The 24,888-nt window shown below is 36.3% G+C and overlaps 1 protein-coding gene across 12 annotated transcripts in view; it reads right to left on the bottom strand.

Annotated features, from left to right (window-relative positions):
• The window catches only part of TUT4 (terminal uridylyl transferase 4), a 133,985-nt gene that overhangs the window by 73,890 nt on the left and 35,207 nt on the right, over positions 1-24,888 (bottom strand). For all 12 annotated transcript variants that reach the window (XM_087445932.1, XM_087445935.1, XM_087445930.1 and 9 more), the window contains exons 2-4: positions 21,248-22,124; positions 13,447-13,610; positions 8,153-8,269 (exon numbers count right to left, since the gene is read on the bottom strand). In XM_087445932.1, the coding sequence (XP_087302058.1) occupies positions 8,153-8,269; positions 13,447-13,610; positions 21,248-22,037 (1,071 nt within the window). In that variant the 5' untranslated portion in view covers positions 22,038-22,124. The remainder of the gene's footprint in view (positions 1-8,152; positions 8,270-13,446; positions 13,611-21,247; positions 22,125-24,888) is intronic.

The following is a 24,888-nucleotide window of genomic DNA, read 5'->3' as shown; positions in this document are numbered from 1 at the left end:
TGGATGTACTACCATATCCTCCAGCAATTCCACTTCTGAGTATTTATCTGAAGGAAACAGAAACACTAACTTGGAAAGATATCTGCACTCCTATGTTCAGTGGAGCATTATTTACAATAGCCAAGACATGGAATCAACCTAAGAGTCCATCAGTGGATGAATGAATAAAGAAAATGTGTCGGGGACAGCCCCGTGGCGTAGCGGTTAAGTGCGCGTGCTTCGCTCCTGGTGGCCCGGGTTCAGATCCCAGGCATGCACTGACACGCTGCTTGTCAGGCCATGCTGTGGCAGCGTCCCATATAAAGTGGAAGAAGATGGGCACGGATGTCAGCAAAAGAAAAGGAGGATTGGCATGGATGTTAGCTCAGGGCTGATCTTCCACACACAAAATAAATAAATATTTTTTAAAAAAAGAAAGAAAATGTGGCATACACACACACAGACACATACAATGGAATATTATTCAGCCATAAAAAAGGAAATCCTGCCATTTGCAACAACACGGATGGGCCCTGAAGGCATTATGCTTAAGCGAAATACGTCAGAGAAAGACAAATATCTTATGATCTCACTTATCTGTGGAATCTAAAAAAGAAAAAAACCTGAACTCATAGATACAGAGAACAGACTGGTGGTTGTGAGAGGCAGGGGGTGAGAAATGGGTTAAATGGGTGAAAGTGGTCAAAAGGTACAAACTTTCAGTTATATAAAATAAATAAGTCCTGGGATGTAACATACAACATGGTGACTATAGTTAATAAAACTGTATTGTACATTTGAAAGCTGCTAAGAGAGTAAATCTTAAAAGTTCTCAAGAAAAAAACTCTGTAATTATATGTGGTGGTGGGTATTAACTAGACTTATTGTGGTGATAATTTCGCAAATATACATATATTGAATGATTATGTTGTACACCTGAAACTAATGTAATGTTATATGTCAATTATATCTCAATTTAAAAATACAGGCACACCTCAGAGATACTGCAGGTTCAGTTCCAGACCACTGAAACAAAGCGAATGTCGCAAAAAAGGGAGTCACATGAATTTTTTGGTTTCCCAGTGCATATAAAAGTTATGTTACACTCTACTGTAGTCTATTAAGTGTGCAATAGCATTATGTCTAAAAAACAGTATACATACCTTAATTAAAAAATACTTTATTGCTAAAAAATGCTAACCATCATGTGAGCCTTCAGTGAGCTGTAATCTCTTTGCTGGTGGAGGGTCTTGTAAAAAACGCAATATCTGCAAAGTGCAATAAAGCAAAGCACAATAAAACGAGGTATGCCTGTAAATAAACCTTGAAATAAAGTGGATGTACTATTTTACATTTCCACCAGAACTGTTTCAGACTTGCAGTTCCTCCACAGCCTTGACAACACTTGGTATAGTCTGTCTTTTTAATTTTAGCTATTCTAATAAGTATAGTGATTTCCCTAATGACAAATAACGTTGAGCATCTTTTCATGTGCTTGACATCTGTATGTCTTCTTTAATGGTCAGTTCAAATCTTTTTCCCATTATTTTTATTGGGTTATTTACTTATTACTGAGTTTTGAAAGTTGTTTATATCTTCTATATAGAAATCACTTACCAGATACATGATTTGCAAATATTTTCTCACAGTTTGTGGCTAATACTGTCATTCTTTAAACAGTATCTTTCAAAGAGCAGAAGTTTATAATTTTGAGGAAGTCCCATTAATCATTTTTTTCCTTTGGTTTCATATCTAAGAAATTTTGCCTAATCCAAGGTCATAAAGATTTTCACTGATATTTTCTTCTGAAAATTTTATACTTTTAGGTTTTACATTTAGGTCTGTCATTCATTTTGAGCTATTTTTTTATACAGTGCAAGGTATGGATTGAAGTTCTTTCTTTGCATATGGATATCTAATTATTCTAGAACCATACGTTTAAAAGACTATCATTACTCCACTGAATTGCCTTTGAATCTTTGTCAAAAATCAGTTGCTCATACATATGTGGGTCTATTTCTAGACTCACTATTCTGCTCCACTGACCTATTTGTCTACTTGATGCCAATACCACACTGTCTTGATCACTGTAGCTTTACAAGTCTGGAAATCAGGTGGTGTTAGTCCTCCAACTTTGTTCTTTTTCAAAGTTGTTTTGCATCTTCTAGGGCCTCTGCATTTTCATAGGAATTTTAGAATCAGTTTTCACTTCGGGATTTTGGTTGGGATTGTGTTGAATCTATAGATCAGTATAGAAAGAACTAACATTTAACAATATCAATTTTTCCAACATATGAACAAGGTTTATCTCTCCATTTACTTAACTCGTTTTTAATTTCTCTCAGTAATTTTTTGTACTTTTTTGTACACAAGTCTTGCATATTTTTGATGCTATCATAAATAGTTTTTTTAATTTCAATTTTGTACTGTTTATTGTTGGTATATAAAAATACATTTTTGCATATTGATCTTTTTTTTTTTTTTTTTTTTTATTTATTTTTTTCCCCCAAAGCCCCAGTAGATAGTTGTATGTCATAGCTGCACATCCTTCTAGTTGCTGTATGTGGGACGTGGCCTCAGCATGGCCAGAGAAGCGGTGCACACTTGGGATCCAAACCCAGGTCGCCAGCAGCGCAGCGCGAACACTCAACCGCTAAGCCACTGGGCCGGCCCTGCATATTGATCTTGTATTCTGCAACCTTACTAAACTCATTCATTAGTTCTGGTAACTCTTTTTTTAGATTTCACCAAAAATTCTACACAATCATATTGTCTACAAATATAGTTTTACTTTTTCTTTTCCAATGTGATGGCTTTTATTTCTTTTTCTTGCCTAACTGCACTGGCTAGAACCTCTAATACAATGTTGAATAGACGTGGTAAGAGTGGACATATCTTTTTTTCCTTTTTTTTTTTGTTATAAAATATACTCAACATAAAATTTACTATTTTAACCATTTTTAAGTGTACAACTAAGCGGCATTGAGTACATTCATACTGTTGTGCAACCATCACCACCATCCATCCACAGAATTTTTTCATCTTGCAAAAGTGAAACTCTATACCCATCAACAATAACTCCCTATTCCCCCAACAATCCAGGCCCTGGCAACCACCATTCTACTTTCTGTCTTCATGATTTTGACTACTCGAAGTACCTCATATAAGTGGAATCATACAGCATTTGTCTTTTTGTGACTGGCTTATTTCATTTAGCATCATGTCCTCAAGGTTCATCTATGTTGTAGCTTATCAGAATTTCCTTCCTTTTTAAGACTGAATAATCTATTCTATGTATATATGACATTTTGCTTATCCATTCATCTGTCAATGGACACTTGGGTTGCTTCTGTGTTTTAGCTATTATAAGCACGGTTGTACAAATACCTCTTCAAGACCCTGCTTTCAATTTTTTTAAGTATATACTCAGAAGTGTAACTGCTGGATCACATGGTAACTCCTTTTTTAATTTTTTGAGGAACTACAACACTGTTTCCCAAAGCAGCTATACCATTTTCATACCCGTCTTTTTTCCTAATCTTAGGGAGACAGCATTCAGTCTTTCACCATTAAACATAATGTTAGTGGTAAGTTTTTTGTAGATATTCTTTATCATGTTGAGCAAGTTCCCTTCTATTCCTAGCTTGCTGAGACTATCAGGATTTTTTTAAACGCTTTTTCAGCATCTACCAAGATGATCATATAGTTTTCTTTGTTTGTTAACATGATGAATTACATGGACTGGTTTTCTAATGACAAACTATCAATGCACTTCAGAATAAAGTCCCACTTGGTCACGATATATTTCTTCCTTAAATATACTGTCAGATTCAATTTGCTAAAATTATGTTTAGAATTTTTACATTTATGTTCATGAGGGATATTGGTCTGAAGTTTTCTTTTATTGTAATGTCTTTTTCTGGTTTTGGTATCAGAGTAATGTGGGCCTCGTAGACTGAGTTGGGAAGCATTTCTCCTCTTCAATGTTCTGGAAGAGTTTGTGTAGAACTGGTACACATACATCAATTATCCCAGAGCTCAATGATGCTCTTTTCTTTCTTTTTTTCAAATTCTTTTTCTCTCTGTTTCATTCTGGATAGTTTCCGTGGCTATATCTTCAACTTCACCAACCTTTTCTTTTGTGATGTCTGATCCGCCATTAGTCCTGCCAAGTGTATTTTTCATCTTAAGACATTGTAGTTTTCATTTCTCTAAGTTTGATTTGAATCTTTTTTATATCTTGTATGTCTCTATTTAATTTTTGGAACATCAGGAATATAGTTAATGTTAAGTGTCTTAACGTCCCTCTCTGCTAATTCTACTGTATCAGTTCAAGGTCAGTTTTGATTGGCTGATTTTTCTCTTCATCATGGTTTGTATTTTCCTGCTTCCTTGTATACCAATTAATCTTTGATTGACTGTCAGACAACGTGAACTTTTTTGGGGTGACGAATATTTTGTGTTTCTATAAATATTTTAAAGCTTTGTTCTGTAATGACATTAAATACTTGGAAACAGTTTATTCTTTTTGGTCTTGTCTTTTAAATGTTTTAGTCAGGACCAGACCGCATTTAGTTTACATCTAAATATTCCCCACTCCTGAAACAGGATCCTTCTCCGTACTCTACCCAATGCCCCATTAAATCTGAGGTTTTCCAGTCTAGATAGTGGAAAGGTACTATTCCCAGTCCCGTGTGAGTACCAAGCACTGTTCTAATTCCCTCATATGGTTCTTTCCCTGGCTTCAGGTAGCTTTCTCACATGCATGAACCAACCAGTACCATGCTGAATACTCTAAGGGGACTGTCCATCAATCTCAGGATTTCTCTCTGAATAACTTTCTCTGTTTTGTTATTGTGTCCTATAAACTCTAGCCACCTTGGACTACCTGGACTGAAGCCCATCTCCTCAACTCTGGGAGTCCACTGGGTTCCCCTCTCTATAGTGCAGTCTGCAAACTCTCTCAAACTGGAGTAATCATTGGGCTCATCCCACTTGTTTTCCATTCACTCCCTGTCCTTCATTGCCTAAAAACCATTGTTAGCTATTTTTGTCTTTTTTTTGGTTATTTCAAGGAGAAGATAAATCCAGTCCCTGTTATTCCAACTTCAACAAAAGCAGAAGTCCAGTATGGCTGCTTTTAAGGTTTTTTTGTTTGTTTTTTGTAACATTCTAAAATTTGTATATAATGTATATAGACATTACATATCTATATAAAGTGTATTGGCTTTCTTTTTAAGTTTATTGTTTGGAATTCCCTGAGTTCCTGGAAGTAATGACAGCATCTTTCAACATTTCTTGAAATTTCTCAGTTATTACCTCCTAAACTACCACTTTGTTCTATCAAATCTTCTGAAGCTCTAATTAAATCAAAATAACTGCATGGTAAAATTTGAACAATATCTTTTCCTTCTAAGTTTCTGATTTTCTTCAGTGCATTTATTTTTTTCAAGAAAAATGTATTGAGCACCTACTATGTGTCAGACACTGTCCTAAGCAATGCAGAAACAAAAATAAATAAGAAACTCAACCTGTCCTCTAAAATATTAATACTAAAATCTAAAAGAGGAGAGAAGGCAGACAATTATAATACAGTGTTATCAGGTTTTCAGATCAAGCTGCTACAGGAGCACAGAGAAGGAGTATCTAACCCAGACTTGTTGAGAAAGTCAGGTAAAAGAGTTATTTCTCAGAGAAGATCTATGCTCAGAAACAGAGATAAGAGGTTACATAGTATTAATGTTATAACTTTGAAAAAATTAAATAGCTAATATACTAGTAAATTTTAAAAAGAAAAATACTCTACTCATATCTATGTCTATTACATGTTCTAAACCTGAAGGTGAGACCTGAAACTATAAAACTCATAGAAGAAAATATAGGCAACACACTATTTGACACTGGTTATAAAGGAATCTTTTTGGATGACATGCCTACCCAGACTAGGCAAACTAAAGAAAAAATAAACAAGTGGGACTTTATCAGATTAAAGAGCTTCTATAAGACAAACAAAACCAGAATCAAGATGAACAGACAATCCACCAGCTGGGAGAGAATATTTGCAAAACATACATCTGACAAGGGGTTGATCTCCATAATATATAAAGAACTCACACAACTGAACAACAAAACAACAAACAACCCAATCAAAAAATGGGCAGAGGAAATGAACAGACACTTCTCCAAAGAAGATATACAGATGGCCAACAGGCACATGAAAAGATGTTCAACATCACTAATCATCAGGGAAATGCAAATCAAAACAACACTAAGGTACCACCTCACGCCCATTAGAATGGCTATAATCACCAAGACAAAAAACAACAAGTGTTGGAGAGGATGTGGAGAAACAGGAACCCTCACACACAGCTGGTGGGAATGCAAACTGGTGCAGCCTCTATGGAAAACGGTATGGAGATTCCTCAAAGACTTAAAAATAGAGATGCCCTATGACCCAGCCATCCCATTACTGAGAATCTATCCAACAAACCTGAAATCAATAATCCAAAGAGGCTTATGCACCCCTATGTTCATTGCAGCGTTATTCACCATAGCCAAGAAGTGGAAGCAACCTAAGTGTCCCTCGACTGACGACTGGATTAAGAAAATGTGGTATATATATATACAATGGACTACTACTCAGCCATAAAAAAAGACAAAATCGTCCCATTTGCAACAACATGGATGGGCCTGGAACGTATTATGTTAAGTGAAATAAGCCAGAAAGAGAAAGACAAACACTGTTTGATCTCACTCATATGTGGAATATAAACCAACACATGGACAGAGAAAACTGTACTGTGGTTACCAAAGGCAGTGGGGGTGGGAGGTGTGGGATGGGCACAAGGGGTGAAGCGAGTCATATATATGGTGATGGACAAACAAAAATGCACAACCCAGGGGCCGGCCCAGTGGCGCAAGCGGTTAAATGTGCGCGCTCTGCTGCGGCGGCCCGGGGTTCGCTGGTTCGGATCCCGGGCGCGCACCGACGCACTGCTTGGTAAGCCATGCTGTGGCGGCGTCCCATATAAAGTGGAGGAAGATAGGCACAGATGTTAGCCCAGGGCCGTCTTCCTCAGCAAAAAAAGAGGAGGATTGGCGGATGTTAGCTCAGGGCTGATCTCCTCACAAAAAAAAAAAAAAAAAAAAAATGCACAACCCAAAATTTCACAATGTTAAAAACCATCAAAACATCAATAAAAAATAAAGAAAAAAAAAATATTCTACTCATATCTATGTCTATTACATGTTCTAATAAAAATAACTGAAAAATTATGAATTCCCAAAGTCTAAAGCTTATAATACCCTGCATGGTCTGGACTTCTCCAGCTTCTCACATCATTTTCCTCCTAGCGCTTTTTGCTCCAATCATACTAGACTCTTTCAGCTCCTCATACGCTATGTCCTTTCCTGTCTTGGAGACCTTTACTCATGCTGCTTTTCTGTGTAAACTGCTCTTAGCTTACCCCTCTACGCCACTCACACTTTCGCCTTTTAAACTAATTCAAGGTTCAACTCAAATGTCACTTTCTCAAAGAAACCATCCCTGTTCTAAACTAAGTAAAATATCCTTGTACACTATCTTAGTACCACATTTACCTCTTTAATAAAACTCATCATACTTAAATCCTTATTCAGTGTATGCCTTCACCAATACTTCAGAAACTACAGGCAGGAACCACAACTATCTTATGCACCACTGTCTACACCTAGCACATAAGAACTCAGTTGGACTGATTATACCTGACATTTCCGCCCCCCCCAAAGCCCCAGTAGATAGTTGTATGTCATAGCTGCACATCCTTCTAGTTGCTGTATGTGGGACGCGGCTTCAGCATGGCTGGAGAAGCACCACATTGGTGTGCGCCCAGGATCCGAACCCAGGCTGCCAGTAGCGGAGCGCACGCACTTAACCGCTAAGCCACGGGTGCGGCCCTACCTGACAGTTTTAAACTTAGGAATCAACATACTTTAGGATAAGCAAACTGGTCTCTGAGAAGGTTCCCCTTCTAACCACCTAAGATAAGGAGGGTAATCACAGCTTTGAATGCTATCACTTCAGTTACTAACACAACACTGGACAAATAACTCATTTTTAGTTACATAAATAAAAAGTATTTGATACAGTTTTACCATTTGAAAAATAAGTACATATTTTGTAAAAAGAACTTACCAAAATATTTTTCTTATGTCGTTTCTCCTTTATATGTTTATGAGCTCCCTGAATGTTTTCAATGTGAATTAAGCAAAGTTTGCATAGATACCGGCAATTGGTATATTCTGGTGAGCGCTGAAAAGAAAAATTAAAAAATACATTTTTTCAGGAAACAGAGAAGTAAATTTTCGACTATATATGTGAAGGATACAATTATGTAAATATAAGAGACAAAAATAAGCACTGAAGGAATAAGTTTTTAATAAACCAATCAGTACTTACATACCCAAGAGACAGTTGTCCTTTTCAAACAGTCCTCATAGGAGATCATATACCAATTTCAAACAATATCATAAGGCTAAATATGTTCAATACTTATCTAATATAGTCTTTAGAATCCAATGTAAGATAAGAAAGGCAGTCTCGTTACTTAGTCTCATTCCAATGCTATCCCCAAAATTGGTTTCAAACTTTCAGTCTTTTTGATTACTATAAAAAATAAAATCTACCCTCAAATAGGGGATTTCAAAAGAATGAACTATAAACATGGAAGACAATTCCAAAAGCTGAGTTCCAAAAACATTCCAATTAATCACAATCTCATGGGAACAGATGCACAAACTTTTGAGTTAACTACTCTGAAGGGAACAAAAATTTTGACACATGAAAAGTATCAGTCACAGTAATTTAGTCACACTTTATATATGTATTCTTGAAATAATAAAAAAACTTAGTAATTCCAAAGTGCCTATTATGTGCCAGGCATTATGCTAGGTGCTTCACATACAATTTGTCATTTTAATTCCATAATAATCCAATTAGATTAGTATTATCTTCCTTTTATAGATGTGAAAATAAGAGCTCATGGAGCTTGCAACTTTCACAAGGATACAACAATATTAAGTGGGAGATGCTGAATTTAAATTCGTGTATATCTGAATCCAATGCCAACACTCTACCCATAAGATTATACAATAAAAAATTACAGAAACACAATACATATTGAAATTTAATTACAACACTGTTTCTAGTGCCTTACACTGAAATTGCAGCAATGCTTAATTTTTATCTCAGACTGATCTTCAGTAGGCTGCAACTCCTGACAAAGAGATTCTCTTACTTCAGAATATTATATGATTTTCTTTAAATGGAAAACTTGCCCCAAATTTAGCAACAGTTCTGCACAGATCAAAATTAGATATAGCCATCATTTACAGAGTATCTATTAACCTTACAACAACCCTATGAGGATTCCCCACCTTACTACCAAGGCAACTAAATTTCAAGGATTAAATAATTTGCCGAAAGCAACAAGCAAATAAGAAAATTCAGTTAAATCTAGTCATTCCAATTCTTTAGTATAAAAATTCTTTCAAATCTGTCCTTAATGGGGAATGAATTAAGCCCTAAAGAGACTTCTACCTCTTAGTTTCCAACCGCAACTACTTCTTAATTCAACAAATATCCTCTGAGCTCATACTATATAACAAACATTTTTCTAGGAGCTGGGGATAATAATGTAACAAAACAAATGAAAATCCCTGTCCTTCTGAATTTACATTCTAGTGTAAGAAGACAGGTAATAAACCAATGCACAAACAAATACATAAATAGGAATATGGGGGGGGGTTGTTAACTGCTTTTTAAAAATAGGGTAATCACTTAAGACCTTATTGATAAAGTGACTTAAAGGAAGTGAAGGATCAAGCTGTGTGGATATGTGGGAAGAGACATTCCAAGCAGAGGGAAATATGAATACTAAGGCCCTGAAGCAGATATGTGCCTAATATGTTTGAGAAACTACAAAAAGGCTAGTATGACTGCAACAAAGAGGTAATGCGGGCCATTGTAGGGACCATTGTAAGGCCCCTTGTAAGGACTCTGGCTTTTATTCTAAGTGTAAGGGGAAGGCATTAAAGGTTTTGAGCAGAGAATTACAAGATCTCATCTATATTTTAAAGGGATGGTTTGCCTTCTATACCAGGAATAGAAGCAGGAAGAACTTATTGCCACTATGAGCATACTGCAATCAGCCAGAAGAGAGATGTTGGCTTGATTCAAGCTAAGAGTGGCGATATTGCCAAGGGTTGGATTCAGGAGTTAAAAGTATAAATACAGAATATCTATAGCCATGAATATTAATGAGATCACTAAGGGAGCCATGAGATCACTCATCACATGAATTTTTCAACTGTAAAATGTTAGTAGACAAGGACACGTATGGATTCTTTTTAGTAAGAAAAACTTGGTATAACACTGAATGGAGAGTCAGAAGGCCTGGGATAACACCTCATTGACATTGGATTAATCTCTAACACTGGAGCCTGTTTTTATATACTTAAAGTGAAATAAAAATTGCCCTATCTGGTAAAATAATTCAATTCTACAAGTAGCTAGTCTTTATTTAGTGCTTACTACATACCAGGCACTGTGCCAAGCACTTGACTTGTATTATCTTTATTTAATCCTAACAGCCCAATGAGTTAGGTGTCATTATTTTTATTAACTCCATTTTAATGATGAAGAAACTGAGGTTTAAGGATGTTAAATAACTTATTTAATATTACCCAACCAGTAATTGGCAGAGTTAGACCCAGTCACTCCAAAACCCATACCCTTAAACACAAAGCAAACTACCTCTAATTACCGACCAACTACTAAGTGCAAGGCATTGTATTAGGAACAATAGCAAATAAGACAAAAATGTTCTCACCATCATGAAGCTTCTGGTTTCACTGAAGAGACATATGAAAAATGTTTAAAAATTCCTTTATTATAGTTATTTTATTTTACTATTAAACAAATACACTAATAAACCTTCTTTAAAGTTTCTGCATAACAATAAACTTTCTTTAAAGATTTCTGGGCATGGAGATTCTAGGTGTTTCCTAGTCAACCTTTAACACTTGCCATAGGGAAATTTACCCTTCTGATCTAATAGTTTGGATTTCTTCCTTCTTTGGTACAAGTTAAAAATTTACATCTTTACTCCTCGATTAGATAATCTATGCGTACACTGTGAACCACAGGACCTGATGAAATCAAAAGCAAGTTGGTAAGAATATTCCTAATGAGTGTCTGAAGTTGGTAAAGAAAAATGTTAATTAAGAGTATACTGGATTGGGACCAGCCTGGTGGCACAGTGGTTGAGTTTCCGTGCTCCACTTTGGCAGCCCGGGGTTCGTGGGTGCAGATCCCAGGCGTGGACCTATGCACTGCTCATCAAGCCACGCTGTGGCGGCAGCCCACATACAAAATAGAGGAAGATGGACATAGCTGTTGGCTCAGGGCTAATCTTCCTCAACAAAAAGACGAAGATTGGCATCAGATGTTAGCTCAGGGGCCAATCTTCCTCACCAAAAAAAAAAAAAAAAAAAAAAAGAGTACACTGGATTGAAAATAAGAGGTTTGGGAGGACACAAGAAACAAAGAGGTATCAGAAAGAAAAGGGATTACAGACATCTATGCTGGTATTTGCACACTGATTTTACATCATTGCTGTCTAAATTCAACAACAAATAAAATGTTTTCCACACTTCCAAGCTTTTCTTTCACCCCAAGTCATTCTTTCCCACTACCATCAAATATTCATTCCACTCCAACTTCTTACTTCTTCCAAGAACTGACCTTTCCAGCTTCATATCCTACATATCTTCCCATCCAGTCCTCTGCTTATTTTTCTTGAAAACACATTTTTCATATTTCCTTTATACACACCATATAATTTACCTGTACAACCCTTCCCCAACCCACCTGGTCAACTCCTAGCCACTCTTTCAGATTCAGTTCCAATGTCACCTCCTTGTAAAGCATTCCCCAAATTGATGCCTCTATACCCCAACTCAAGTTGGTCACTCCTTTGTCTAATATCCCATTTTCAAATAATACTGTTATTTGCTTACATGTCTTTCTCTAATTAGTAAATTCCTAGAAAAGTGGTATCATGCTCTTAAAAATGCCAGGCATGCCCCAATTCAACTTTTTATCACCAGATCATGGCACCTGAAGGGCACTCAATATTTATCTTGACAGTGCGCAGATCCAGAAAAGCTACTAATTCAAGGCTTAGGAAAGAGAAAGTGAAAGGAAAGACAGAACTAAGTAAAATAGCAAATTGCAAAAAAGACTTCCTTCTAACAAGGATCTTGTGAGACTAGGTATCCAAGCCAAACCCTCTCCTACATTATGGGCCTCTACTCCTTGATATTTCTTTCTATTTTCATAGGGTTACTACCATGTCATAAATTCTATTAATAACACAGGACTGCCTTCTTCAATCTAGATATGACCTCATTTTTCTAAACTACACAAAATTGTACCATTTCTTTCTTTCTTATTTATCAAGAATGATGACCTAGTTCCTTCTGTGCATACTTACAAATATTCCAAGTATCTATTTCTGAACAGATTGCTTTATGCTTCTTTCCTTCAATACCTAGCAGTGTTTTTATTGTTAAGGCTAGGAATGTACATTTCTAAGTTAAGAAATTAATTAGCACTCAGGAATAAGATACCAATGGCTAGAACAGTTCTTAATACATAGTATTCCGTAATTATGGGAGAAAAAAAGGAAAGGGGAAAAGAAAAGCAAGAAGAAAAGGAGTAAGTCTAGTACATCATGTAGTATCTGCTAACTTATTTCTATCACTCTGAATGGACTGTTAACTTCTAAGGGCAGAAACTGCGCCATTTACACCAGTATATTCTCAGTGCCTAGCATAGTATCTAGAAACATAACAAGTGCTTAGTATCTATTTGATGAGTAAATAAATCAAGGGTCAGCAAATTTCTTCTGTAAATGGACAAAGTAATATTTTGGTAAATATTTTATGCTCTGGTAAATAGTAAGTATTTTATGCTTTGAGGGCCACAGGACATATATTCAACTGCAGAACTACTCAAGTTAACTCTGTCATGGCAGTACAAAAAAAGCCATAGACAATATGTAGACCAATGGGCATGGCTGTGTTCCAATAAAATTTTGTTTACAAAAACAAGGAGCTAGGCATATTTTACTACAATTTAAAAAAATAAAACACACAAAAAAACAAGGGTGTAGGCCATAGTTTGCAGACCCCTTGGGTGAATGAATGAAGTCAGACTCACAGATATAAGGATTTACTGAACAAAGGGAGGGAAGGAAGAAAAGAGACAGGGAGAGGAGAAGAAGAAAGGAAAGAGGGAAGTAAGGAAAGATGAATGCTATCTCTGCCTTAGGAATAGAAGAAGAAAAATAAAAAGAGCTGCACTTGGGAAAGAAAAGTTATGAAACATGCCATTTTCCTCCAAATAACTAGAACAATATGGTATACTTTTTCAAGTCGAAAGATGTGATCTCTTTCTAAGCGTTCTTCTGCTTGTTTCAAGCCTAGCCTTTGCTCAGGTGTCAATGTAGATTCATCTATCACAGTGGCATTTTCTAAGTAATCCATCTCTGAAGAATTTTCTTTATTAGATTCATCATTCTTCATTTTACCTAGAAAAGGAAGCAATCAGTTATCATCTTCAAAACTGGTAAATTGAAAAACTTTTTAATGGAAAACAGACATTCAATTTATACGCATACAGAAAAAATACTCTTTCATTTTCCTTGGTTGCACAAGTTAGTATATCTGTGTAAAATGTAAGCAAGAAATATACACAGTCAAAATGCACAAAGAAAAATCTACTTCATAGGTCAAATGCCTATCTTGTTCTTCCAATCTACCTACCAAGAGAGACATATATGACTGAGATTCACTACACAAGGCTAACATAACCATCTTGTAGAATCTCTAAAGTAAATACGATAAAAAGCTATTTTAAGTCCCAAAGATTAGTCATTGAACTAAAGTCACTTTAATGACTTTATCACTATACACTAGCAGCTAAAATATATATACTCCAGACCACAGACCCACACCAGGGTCCTCCTTCTTTGCTTTCACTGAACTCACTACATCAATATTTTCTCTTTGCTTCTCTGCCTCCTAACTAGATTGTAATCTCTTACAAATACAATTTGAATCATGTTATTCTCTTGCTTAAAATACTTAAAAGGCTTTCAAAGAGTTTATTATCAAGTTTAAACTCTCTAGCACATTACATGCAGTCCTTGCCCTCATGAAGGCAGTAAACAGAATAAATACAATAATTCCAAGTTGTAGTAAGTGCTATAAAGGAAAAAAGCAAGTAACTGAGAGGGAGACCAACTTCAGATATGGGAATCAGGGAAGGCTTCTCTGAGATTTTAAGCCAAGACCTCAAGAAAGAGAGCCAATTTATCTATATCTCTAACTTTATATCCTGCCCTAACAATTTTTACTTTATTCACAGCAAAAATGCTAGAATGGATCACTGCTACTTCAAGACTCAATGCCTTTATAAATGCTGTTCCCTCTGCCATCAAGGCCCTCCCTACTTCAACTAATAACGTTTACCTGTCCTGCAAAATTCAGCTTAAGCATTACCTGTTTCAGAAGACAGTCTGATAGTCTTTATATTTTCACAGTACCCCCTATTATCTCACATTTGCATAGTCATGTAATTTGTATTCATTTATCTATTTCCTATATTAGATGATGGATTCCTTGATGCTAATGACAGGTCTTATTTAACTCTGTACCTTCAGATTTTAATACAACGCAGAGATGACACTTAATAAAAGTGTGTTGAATAAATAAATTAATTTGGATGTATCTAAAAGCACTTCTAGGGCCGGCCCTGTGGCTTGGTGGTTAAGTGCGCGCGCTGCAATGCTGGTGGCCCGGGTTCGGATCCCGGGTGCGCATCGAGGCACCACTTCTCCGTCCATCCTGAGGCCGAGTCCCACATACAGCAACTAGAAGGATGTGCAGCTATGACATACGACTATCTACTGGGGCTTTGGGGGGAAAAAATAAATTAAAAAAAATCTTTAAAAGCACTTCTAAAAATAAATGCTCATAGATAATCAACAAATCTCTCCACTCTGCCCTCAAAAGCCAACTATATGCCATCTACAACAACCTTGACAGTCAATTCTACCTTTTGATAGCACTAATTTTCTGAACAAAGAAGAAATGGCATGCCTCGGGAGGTGATGTGTCTCCTACCAAAAGAGCACAGAAATTTCTAGAATAGGAAGGCAAACTCTTAGATAAAGATATTATAAAAAGGATTTGAATATCAGAAGTGTGGCTAGGTTAGCTAAATATTTCTTAAATTAGTCTAAGGGTAACACTGAAGCACCATGAGCAATTTGCAATTGTGTCCTAATATTTTGAAAAATAATTTAGTTTTTTAGTGACCATTTATGATGGAAATGGAAAAGAAAAGGTGAAATCCTAGTTTCATTTCTACATTTCATGACCAAGGATAGCAGCTAGACAAATAATATTCTAACCTTCTTCTTCCCTTTCCTATATGTACAACTTGCCCTGCATGACAAGGCAATTAACATCAGCAAATCCTATAAAACTACCATTTCTGCCAATATAAAGAATTAGAGAAAGCAACATATCTTCCTTTAAAAGTCAGAAATAAATGAAATTATTTAATTTTCTGAAAACAACATCAAAATAAAATAACATCAGATAGAATTTACCAAATTTTGTTTCACAAAACACTAGTTCCATGAGATCTTAACACTCTCACAAAACAACAAGAGTTGAAAACAGGTATTCAAACAAAAACCTGTACATGAATGTTCATAGCACCACTCACTATTCACAATAGTCAAAGGTAGAAAGGACGCAAATCCATCACTGATAAATTGACAAACAAAATGTTGCATATCCATACAATGGAATATTATTCAGCTGTCTTAGTCAGCTCAGGCTGCCATAACAAAATACCACAGACTGGGCAGCTTAAACAACAGAAATTTATTTTCTCATAGTTCTGGAGGCGGGAAAGTCCAAGATCAAGGGGCCAGCAGGGTCAGTGCCTCATGAGAGCTCTCTCCTTGGATTGCACACAGCCACCTTCTCACTGTGTTCTCATATGGGCTTTCCTTAGCGCACACAGAGAGAGAGAAAAAATCTCTCTTTCTCTTCTTATAAGGCCTCCAATCCTATCGGATTAGGACCCCATCCTATGACCTCATTTAATCTTAATTACCTCCTAAAAGCTCTCATCTCCAAATACAATCAAATTGGGAGCTAAGGCTTCAACACATGAATTTTGAGGGGACACAATTCAGTCTATAGCATCAGTCTTAAAAAGGAAAGAAGTACTGACATATATACTACAACATGAATGAACCTTGAAAACATGATATTTAATGAAGGAAGCCAGACACGTATCATGATTCCATTTCCATGAAATATCCAGAACAGGCACATACACAGAAAGCATATTAGTGGTTATCAGAGGCTTAGGGAATGGGGTAATGAGGAGTAACTCTTAATGGGTACAGGGTTGCCTTTTGGGGTGATGAAAAAGTTCTGCAACTGTGATGATGGTTGTACAACACTGTACATGTACTTAATGCCATTGAATTGCACACTTTAAAATGGTTAAGGTGGTAAATCTTATATACATTTTACCATGAAAAAAAAGTTAGAGTTACTATACAACTCAGCAATTCCACTCCAACATAAATATCAAGGAGAAATGGAAACATACATCCACACAAAAATTTTTAAACAAATGTTCACAGAAGCATTATTCATAATAGCCAAAAGATGAAAACCACTCAAATATCTAGCAACTGATGAAAGGATAAACAAAATGGATATATCAATACAATGGAATATTATTCAGCAATAAAAAGGAATGATGTACTGATACATGCTGCAACATGGATGAACCTTTAAAACATTAGGGTAAGTGAAAACAGCTTGACACAAAAGGCTACATGTTATATGATTCCATTTATATAAACAGGCAAATCTATACAGAGAGAAAGTAGATTAGTGGTTGGCAGTAGCTAAGAGGAGTGGGTAATGAGCAGTGACTGCTAATGAGTATGGTATTTCTGTTCGGGGTGATGAAAATGTTCAGGAATCAGATAGTGGCAATGTCTACATGACTGTGAATAGAATAAAAATAGACTAAATTGTATATTTTAAAACAGCAAATTTTATGGTATGTGAATTATATCTCAATAAAATATATAAATAAAATATATAAATAAATAAAATATGCCCCTTGGCATAGCAGTTAAGTGCGCACGCTCCACTGCTGGCGGCCTGGGTTCGGATCCCGGGTGCGCACCAATGCCCCGCTTGTCAGGCCATGCTGTGGCAGCGTACCATATAAAGTGGAGGAAGATGGGCACGGATGTTAGCCCAGGACCAATCTTCCTCAGCAAAAAAAGAGGAGGATTGGCATGGATGTTAGCTCAGGGCTGAGCTTCCTCACACACACACCAAAAAAAGGCAAATAAGAAAAATTAAAAATATGACAGATGGTGATACGGACTATGGAGAAAAATTAAACAGATAGGAGTGTCAGAGATGGAGGTGACGGTGGTAAATTTCAGATAAGTGACCCAGCAAAGCTCTCACTGAGAAGGTGAAGAAGGTAAGAGAGCTCACCATATGGACATCTGGGGGAAGAGTGTTCCAGGCAGAAGAAAAAGCAAATGTAAAGGCCATCAGGTGGACATTTGCCTTCACATTTGAGGAAGTGCAAGGAAACTATGCAGAGAAAGAGAAAGGGTGATAAGGAAACGAAAGAGGGCAGAGAAGTCGGGGAGTGCTACAGATCACGTAGGGCCCTAGAGGTCACAGCAAAGATACTAACTTTTATTCTGATGTATGGGTAACCACTGAAAAATTTTGAACAGTAGTAACATGATCTGAACAATTTTAACAGGATCATTGTGGCTGCTCTGTTGAAAACACAATGAAGAATGGCGTAAGAGAAAGGAGATGAGCAGGTTATACTGCTCAAAAGCATGATCCTGACCAGCAGCATCAATCTCACTCCAGAGCTTGTTAGAAATTCAATATCTCAGGCCCTACTCTAGACTTTCTAAATCAAAAATCTCTGGGAATAGAGTCCAAGAATCTGCATTTTAATACGATTCCCAGGTGATTCATATGCATATTAAAGTTTGAGAAGCCCAGATTTAGACTACTCTCCCCTCAAATATTCACCAGGCTCACTCTCTTACCTCTTTCCTTCAAGTATTTGCTCTAATGCCACATTCTCAGTGACAATTTAAATTTGAAACACCACCACAGACACAGGAGCATCACGCCCTATGATCTGTCCTGTTTTGCTTTTCTCATAAAATTTATCACCAGCTAACTTATTATATACTTTTGTTATTTACCGTGTTTTTTGTCTGTCTCCTCTCATTAGAATAATAACTCCATAAGAACTGTGTTGTCTGTTTTGTTCACTGCTATATCCTAGTGACTAGATCAGTACCTGGCACTATGGTAGACACCCAAAAAAATATTTATTGAATGAATGAATGGCAAAAGGAAAAATGGCGGAAGTGCTAAATGGGAGCTAAAGTTGGGTCTAATGGAGATTAATCCACTAATCTCAAGTGGGTCTGAGATTAATCAAATTTCTATAAAGCCTATTAAGTCCAAATAGACAATGATCTAGATATAAAGTTTTATTCTATTTAATTTACAAAGGGGCAATCTAGTGAGAAATCACTAATTCAAATATTAATTCAGAATTTTTCATATGAGAAAAAAGTGCTAAACAATTATGTATGAACATGACTTAAAGGCAGATACTATACCTATTGAAGAGAATGCCTTAAAATATGAGAAGCACTTATTTATGAAAAATTTTTACTATACTGTAATCATTCTTATTAATTTGTTAAAACCAAGCCTCCCAAAAGGACGTCTACTTGATCTACCAGCTTCCTTAAACTAGAGTTCAACTTGTTCTCCATGTTAACAAATAACAAAACTGCATTTAACTGGAGAAATAATTAATAAAGAATACTCATTGCCATTGCATGCCTATGTGTCAGGTACAACATGAAACACTCTATTGGATTATTTCACTTAACCTTCATAACATAGGCAGCAGCATCTCCACTTTTTTAAAAAATGAGGAAACAGGGGCGGCCCAGTGGCACAGCGGTTAACCACACACACTCCGCTTCGGCGGCCTGGGGTTCGCAGGTTCGGATCCCGGGCGCGCACTGACGCACCGCTTGTCAAGCCATGCCTTGGCAGCGTCCCATATAAAGTAGAGGAAGATGGGCACACACGTTGTTAGCCGAGGGCCAATCTTCCTCAGCAAAAAGAGGAGGATTGGCATTAGACGTTAGCTCAGGGCTAGTCTTCCTCACGAAAAAAAAAAAAAAATGAGGAAACTGAGACATGTTTTAAAGGATAAGAAGCTTAACCAAAATTCAAAGTCATTAAATGGGGAAGATGGGATTCAAAATCTATGCAATTTTACTCGAGCCCACACTCAACCATCTCACTCTGTTACCTCATTTATTTTGTTGCCTTTTAAAATAAATAATCTTTAAATCAGATTTTTCAGTAATTCAAGTGATCACACCCTTGTAAGTGATCTTATGCACAGTATTTCCCAACTTTAATCATTAAGTACTATCATGTTTAGATTTGCCATATCTAAACACTACCAGTACTACTCATTTTATACTATCTTTAAATTGACTTACTTTTTTTTGGCCTTGTCCTAAGCCATATCTATAAAATTATGAAGCTGATATTTTTTCTTATACACATAAAGATAACTCTACTAAAATTTAAAAAAAAAAAGGTCTGTCAATATACCATCATCTGTGTACCACCAGAAATAAAAAGAAGCAATTTCTGAACTCTTTACCAATGTTTCTCAAAGTGTGATAAATAAAGATTTAGAAATAGCTTTTCTTTGTTTATACATCAAGGAAAGGCCTTATTTCTTCTAGCCACAGAAACATCAGGAAAAAAGATTGCCAAGGAAAATTCATTAATTTAAACAAAATCAGGATTAAAGTACTCAAAAGACATGGACAACATAAACAATTAATTAAAGCTAAGATCAAGGTCCCAGAAGAAAATGAATTTCATACTGATAGTTCTCAAATACATAAATTAAAACAGTGTCCTAATCCTAACCAATCTGTTTCCGGTCTTGTTCCAGTCAAAGAATTTGCTGTACTACAGCCAAAAAGATAAAATATACATATATTTTTTTTTGCCATATTTTACTATATAAAAATATATTTACCATATATTTTTACCATAGCACTACCTTGCTTAAAGCTCTTCAACAGCTTCTCGAAACACTCATAATAAAGTCCAAACTGTCTATCCTGTCATAAAAAGGCCCTTTATTTTCCATTTCCTATGTGCCTTTTCAGCTGCATCTTTTACCACTTTCCTCCTCAATTCCCTGTTCCAGGCATACTGAATCTCAGTCATACTCACAGTCTCACATTTATATCACGCATTTTCTCAACCCAAAGTCTAAATCCCTCAATTAAATCATGTAGTTTCTCAACTCTAAGTTTCTGGCACTGAACTAAATTATCACTTTATTTATCTGTATCACCTCCATCTAACTAGAAGCTTCCTTGAGGAGTGGGGTTGTGTTTTTTTTTTTGTTTTCTACTGTAAACACATGCTTGGCATATAAGACCTCAACACATAATGTTTGGTGAATGAATGAGCAATACATTACCAGGACCATTTACAATGAGAAAGAGAGGGGCCAGACCGGTGGCGCAAGCGGTTAAGCGTGCACGCTCCGCTGCGGCGGACCAGGGTTCGCCAGTTCGGATCCCAGGCACGCACCAATGCACTGCTTGTCAAGCCATGCTGTGGCGGCGTCCCACATAAAGTGGAGGAAGATAGGCATGGATGTTAGCCCAGGGCCGGTCTTCCTCAGCAAAAAGAGGAGGATTGGCAGATGTTAGCTCAGGGCCGATCTTCCTCACAAAAAAAAAAAAAAAACAAGAAAGAGAGAATGAGAATGTGTGTGTGTGTGTGTGTGTGTGTGTACACACCAACTACAGGAGCCACTAAATTTATATTTGCAAAGGCTTTTTACCTACCTTACTAAATACAAAAGGTTCTTTTTCAGCTTAAAACACCATATTACCAATGTTCTTTTTGTAATTAAAGTAGTTAAACCAGGGATAACCTAAAGAACATCAGTATAGGAAAATTCCTCCAAAAATATGACTTGTGGGATAATCTAATTTGTACTTACTCAAATCATCCGATATGTCTTCAATTCCTGAAGCACTATCATCAGAATCAACAGTATTATCTGTACACGTTTGTTGCTTCTGAGATCGTGGTGAGTCTTCCAGAGCAGATTTTTTTCCCTCTACAACATCAATATTCACTTTGTCCAAAGAAGGAAAGGAGCTTGGAATTTTTTTCCCAATCTGCTGTAATTCTGTCTGTCTCATGTTTTCTTTCAATAGTAAACTGCGCACTTTCTCTGCTTCTGCTGGTGAAGTGGGCACTTTTTCTGATTTCATCTGAGAACTAGGTGCTTTTTCTGCTTTCCTTTGTGAACTAAGTGCCTTTTCTACTGCTGATGCCTGTGAGCTGGGTGCCTTTTCTGTTTTCAATGGTGAATTAGGTGACTTTGGTGATTTTTCTGCTTTCGCCTGTAAACTGGGTGCCTTTTCTACTTTTACCTGTGAGATAGGTAACTTTTCTGCTTTAACCGGTGAATTAGGTGATTTTTTTGCTTTGCAATGACTTTGATCTCGAAGGACTAATCCCAAATCTTTAGGGCCTGGAACACTGGCAGCATTTACTTTACATGATTTAACTTCTGTTTTTTCTATACAAATATCATTTTGCTTATTTTTTTTACTACTATTCCTATTTGGAGAGCTGGTCCCAATTTCTTTTATGGATTTATCATTTCTAACTTTCAAAGTTTGATTAGTTATAACTTTAACTGCTTTGTTTTCTTCAGAAAGAGCCCAAGCATTCTTCTTTGGTTCATGATTTTCATTTTTAGAGGTCTTAGACTCTTCCATTATTTGAAAACCTGCTTCTTTCCAATTGTGATATTGTAAAATGGCAGATCTCCAGTAGTTTGAACTGCTTCAAATCCAGTTTAGCAACTATTGGGTTAAAAAAAAAAAATGCAAAATCTGTTATTTAAGATGCTATTTTTTAAAAATTGGTGAAACATAAAAAAACTTTTAATATTTGTTCTCAAAACTAAAGAAACATTAAAACACAAAACTCTGAAAACTATATGAAAAGGAGTTAAAAAGCCCACTTAGTAAATAACAGCCAAATGCTCATAAAGGAGGTTCTAATGTAATTATGGCAATATGACATCAAAACAAGGGAATTTTAGAAGTGAAACACTGTTTTACACTACTAAGAATTGCATCTAAAAGGGAAATAAAACCTGCAATTGATGCACCACAATTAACATAAAAGGAAACGAAACAAAGAAAACACAATAATTCCAATCTATATGCAACATAGGGAAACAGTTTATGGAAGCCTAAGCGGTATGATCTTGCCCACATGACTTTCCTACTAAACACTACCTATTTATACCACTAACCTACTTCAAACTTGACTCTCTAAACATGGAGAAACAATGTCAACAGACTTTCTCTACCTCTGAAGTTTTAAGGAGTTTAAATTCTTCTGAGGTAAGAAAAATTTAAAAACCAACAGGAACCCAAAGTTAAAAAGTAATATTTTATATAATATTATAATATGATACATGTCATTATACATTTGTCAAAACTCACAGAACATGTACCACTAAGAGTGAACCCTAATGTAATTAAACTATGAACTTTGGGTGATAATTGTAACAAATGCACCACTCTGGTGCAGGGATGTTGACAGTGGGGGAGGCTATTCCTGTGTTGGGGAAGGGAGTATATGGGCACTCTGTACTTTCTGCTCAATTCTGCTGTGACACTATTACTGCACCAAAAAAAACTAATGTTTTTAAAAAAAGACGATAGTAAGAAAGAACACTAAAATCAGTCAGAACCCATTTTCTTCTAAAATATAATAGGAACACAGGCCGGCCCCGTGGCTTAGCGGTTAAGTGCGCACGCTCCGCTGTTGGCGGCCCGGGTTCGGATCCCGGGCGAGCACCGACACACCGCTTCTCCGGCCATGCTGAGGCCGCGTCCCACATACAGCAACTAGAATGGATGTGCAACTACGACATACAACTATCTACTGGGGCTTTGGGGGAAAAATAAATAAATAAAATCTTTAAAATATAATAGGAACAATTATGCATTTACCACAGAGCACAAACTATAAACAAACGCAAATACTGCATTTTGTTAAATTATTTCTATATCAGAAATACCTTGTATACCAGATTTTATGGAAATCAGAATGTTTTTACTGGTCACTTTGCCCCGTACGCCTTAAATTCAGACCTACGTCTCTAAACAAAGATTAATACTATGAATAAAAATTAGAGTCAGCAAAAGCAAACTGCATGCAGCACCTTTGAATTCACTTGGTTAATTATTAAATTACAAATTTGGGCAGTCGAACACCTCTAATCATATAACTATATATCACATAAACACAAAAACATTATCTAAAATAAAAAGCTCAGAACACAAGTCATTTACTTCCAACTGTGTTCATGCCAAAGCTTATTTCCAAAAAAGAAAGAAAAAAATAAATTAAACTTACCTAGTTATGCCTCCACTGAAAATGTTCCTCAACTTGGACCTAGCTTTTATAATTCCTGTTTATGGTATAGTGCTCTATATTCTCTGCCTTAATCTCAGATTAAAGACAGATTAATATTGTCTTCTGTTTAAAAAAAATATACAAAGTGCTTCTTTCCAAATTATTTTACAAAGTAATATTTTAAGAAATTCTGATAAAATTTAAGCCAAAACCATCCTCGATTTTCCCCATTAATTTCTTTTTTTTTTTTCCCTTTTTCTCCCCAAAGCCCCAGTAGATAGTTGTATGTCATAGTTGCACATCCTCCTAGTTCCTGTATGTGGGACGCTGTCTCAGCATGCCCAGACAAGTGGTGTGTCAGTGCGCGCCCAGGATCCGAACCCGGGCCGCCAGTAGCAGAGCACGCACACTTAACCGCTAAGCCACGGGGCCAGCCCCCTCGCCATTAATTTCTTTTCACTAACATTATTTTCCAGTAAAAAGCTGTAGCACTTTTATCTATAAAAGAATGTTTTTGCTCCTGGTTTTTGGATATTTGAATTTATTTAATTAATACATTCTGCTTTCATTATTCCTGATAAGGTGTTTTACATAACTGTCAAAACAGATGTCAAATATATGACTATAACTAAATTCTTGTAGAAACTGCCACAGGTTCCTAATTTTAAAAATAAAAATGGGCTCTATTTCTAAAAGATTAGTTTTACCTTATCCAGTAGCCAAAAAATTTTAAATTTTCTAATGCTATTCTATAATAACGACTCTTTAATAATTTTGTAGATGTCATGTTACTGACAAACAATAAAGACTTGATAAACAATAAAGACTTGATATAGCAACAGTGATCCACAATTCTGTTTATAAAACTTTTTTGACTCACTGTTCCTCCACCCAAAAAAAAAAAATCAACATTCTATAAATCAAGTTTGTATATATAATTTTTTTTTTTCCCCCCAAAGCCCCAGTAGATAGTTGTATGTCACAGCTGCACATCCTTCTAGTTGCTGTATGTGGGACACGGCCTCAGCATGGCCAGAGAAGCGGTGCGTCGGTGCGCGCCCGGTATCCGAACCCGGGGCCGCCAGCAGCGGAGCGCGCGCACTTAACCGCTAAGCCACGGGGCCGGCCCCAAGTTTGTATATATAAATAAAAGCTATAAAGACTTTAAAAAATCAATGTACTTTAATATAGACA

This window comes from Ceratotherium simum, chromosome 22 (assembly GCF_057802395.1).
Source record: "Ceratotherium simum simum isolate JZ-2026a chromosome 22, ASM5780239v1, whole genome shotgun sequence".
In the NCBI taxonomy this organism is placed as follows: domain Eukaryota; kingdom Metazoa; phylum Chordata; class Mammalia; order Perissodactyla; family Rhinocerotidae; genus Ceratotherium; species Ceratotherium simum.
Note: the sequence above shows the minus strand (reverse complement) of the source record. Positions and strands in the feature narration are given on the sequence as shown.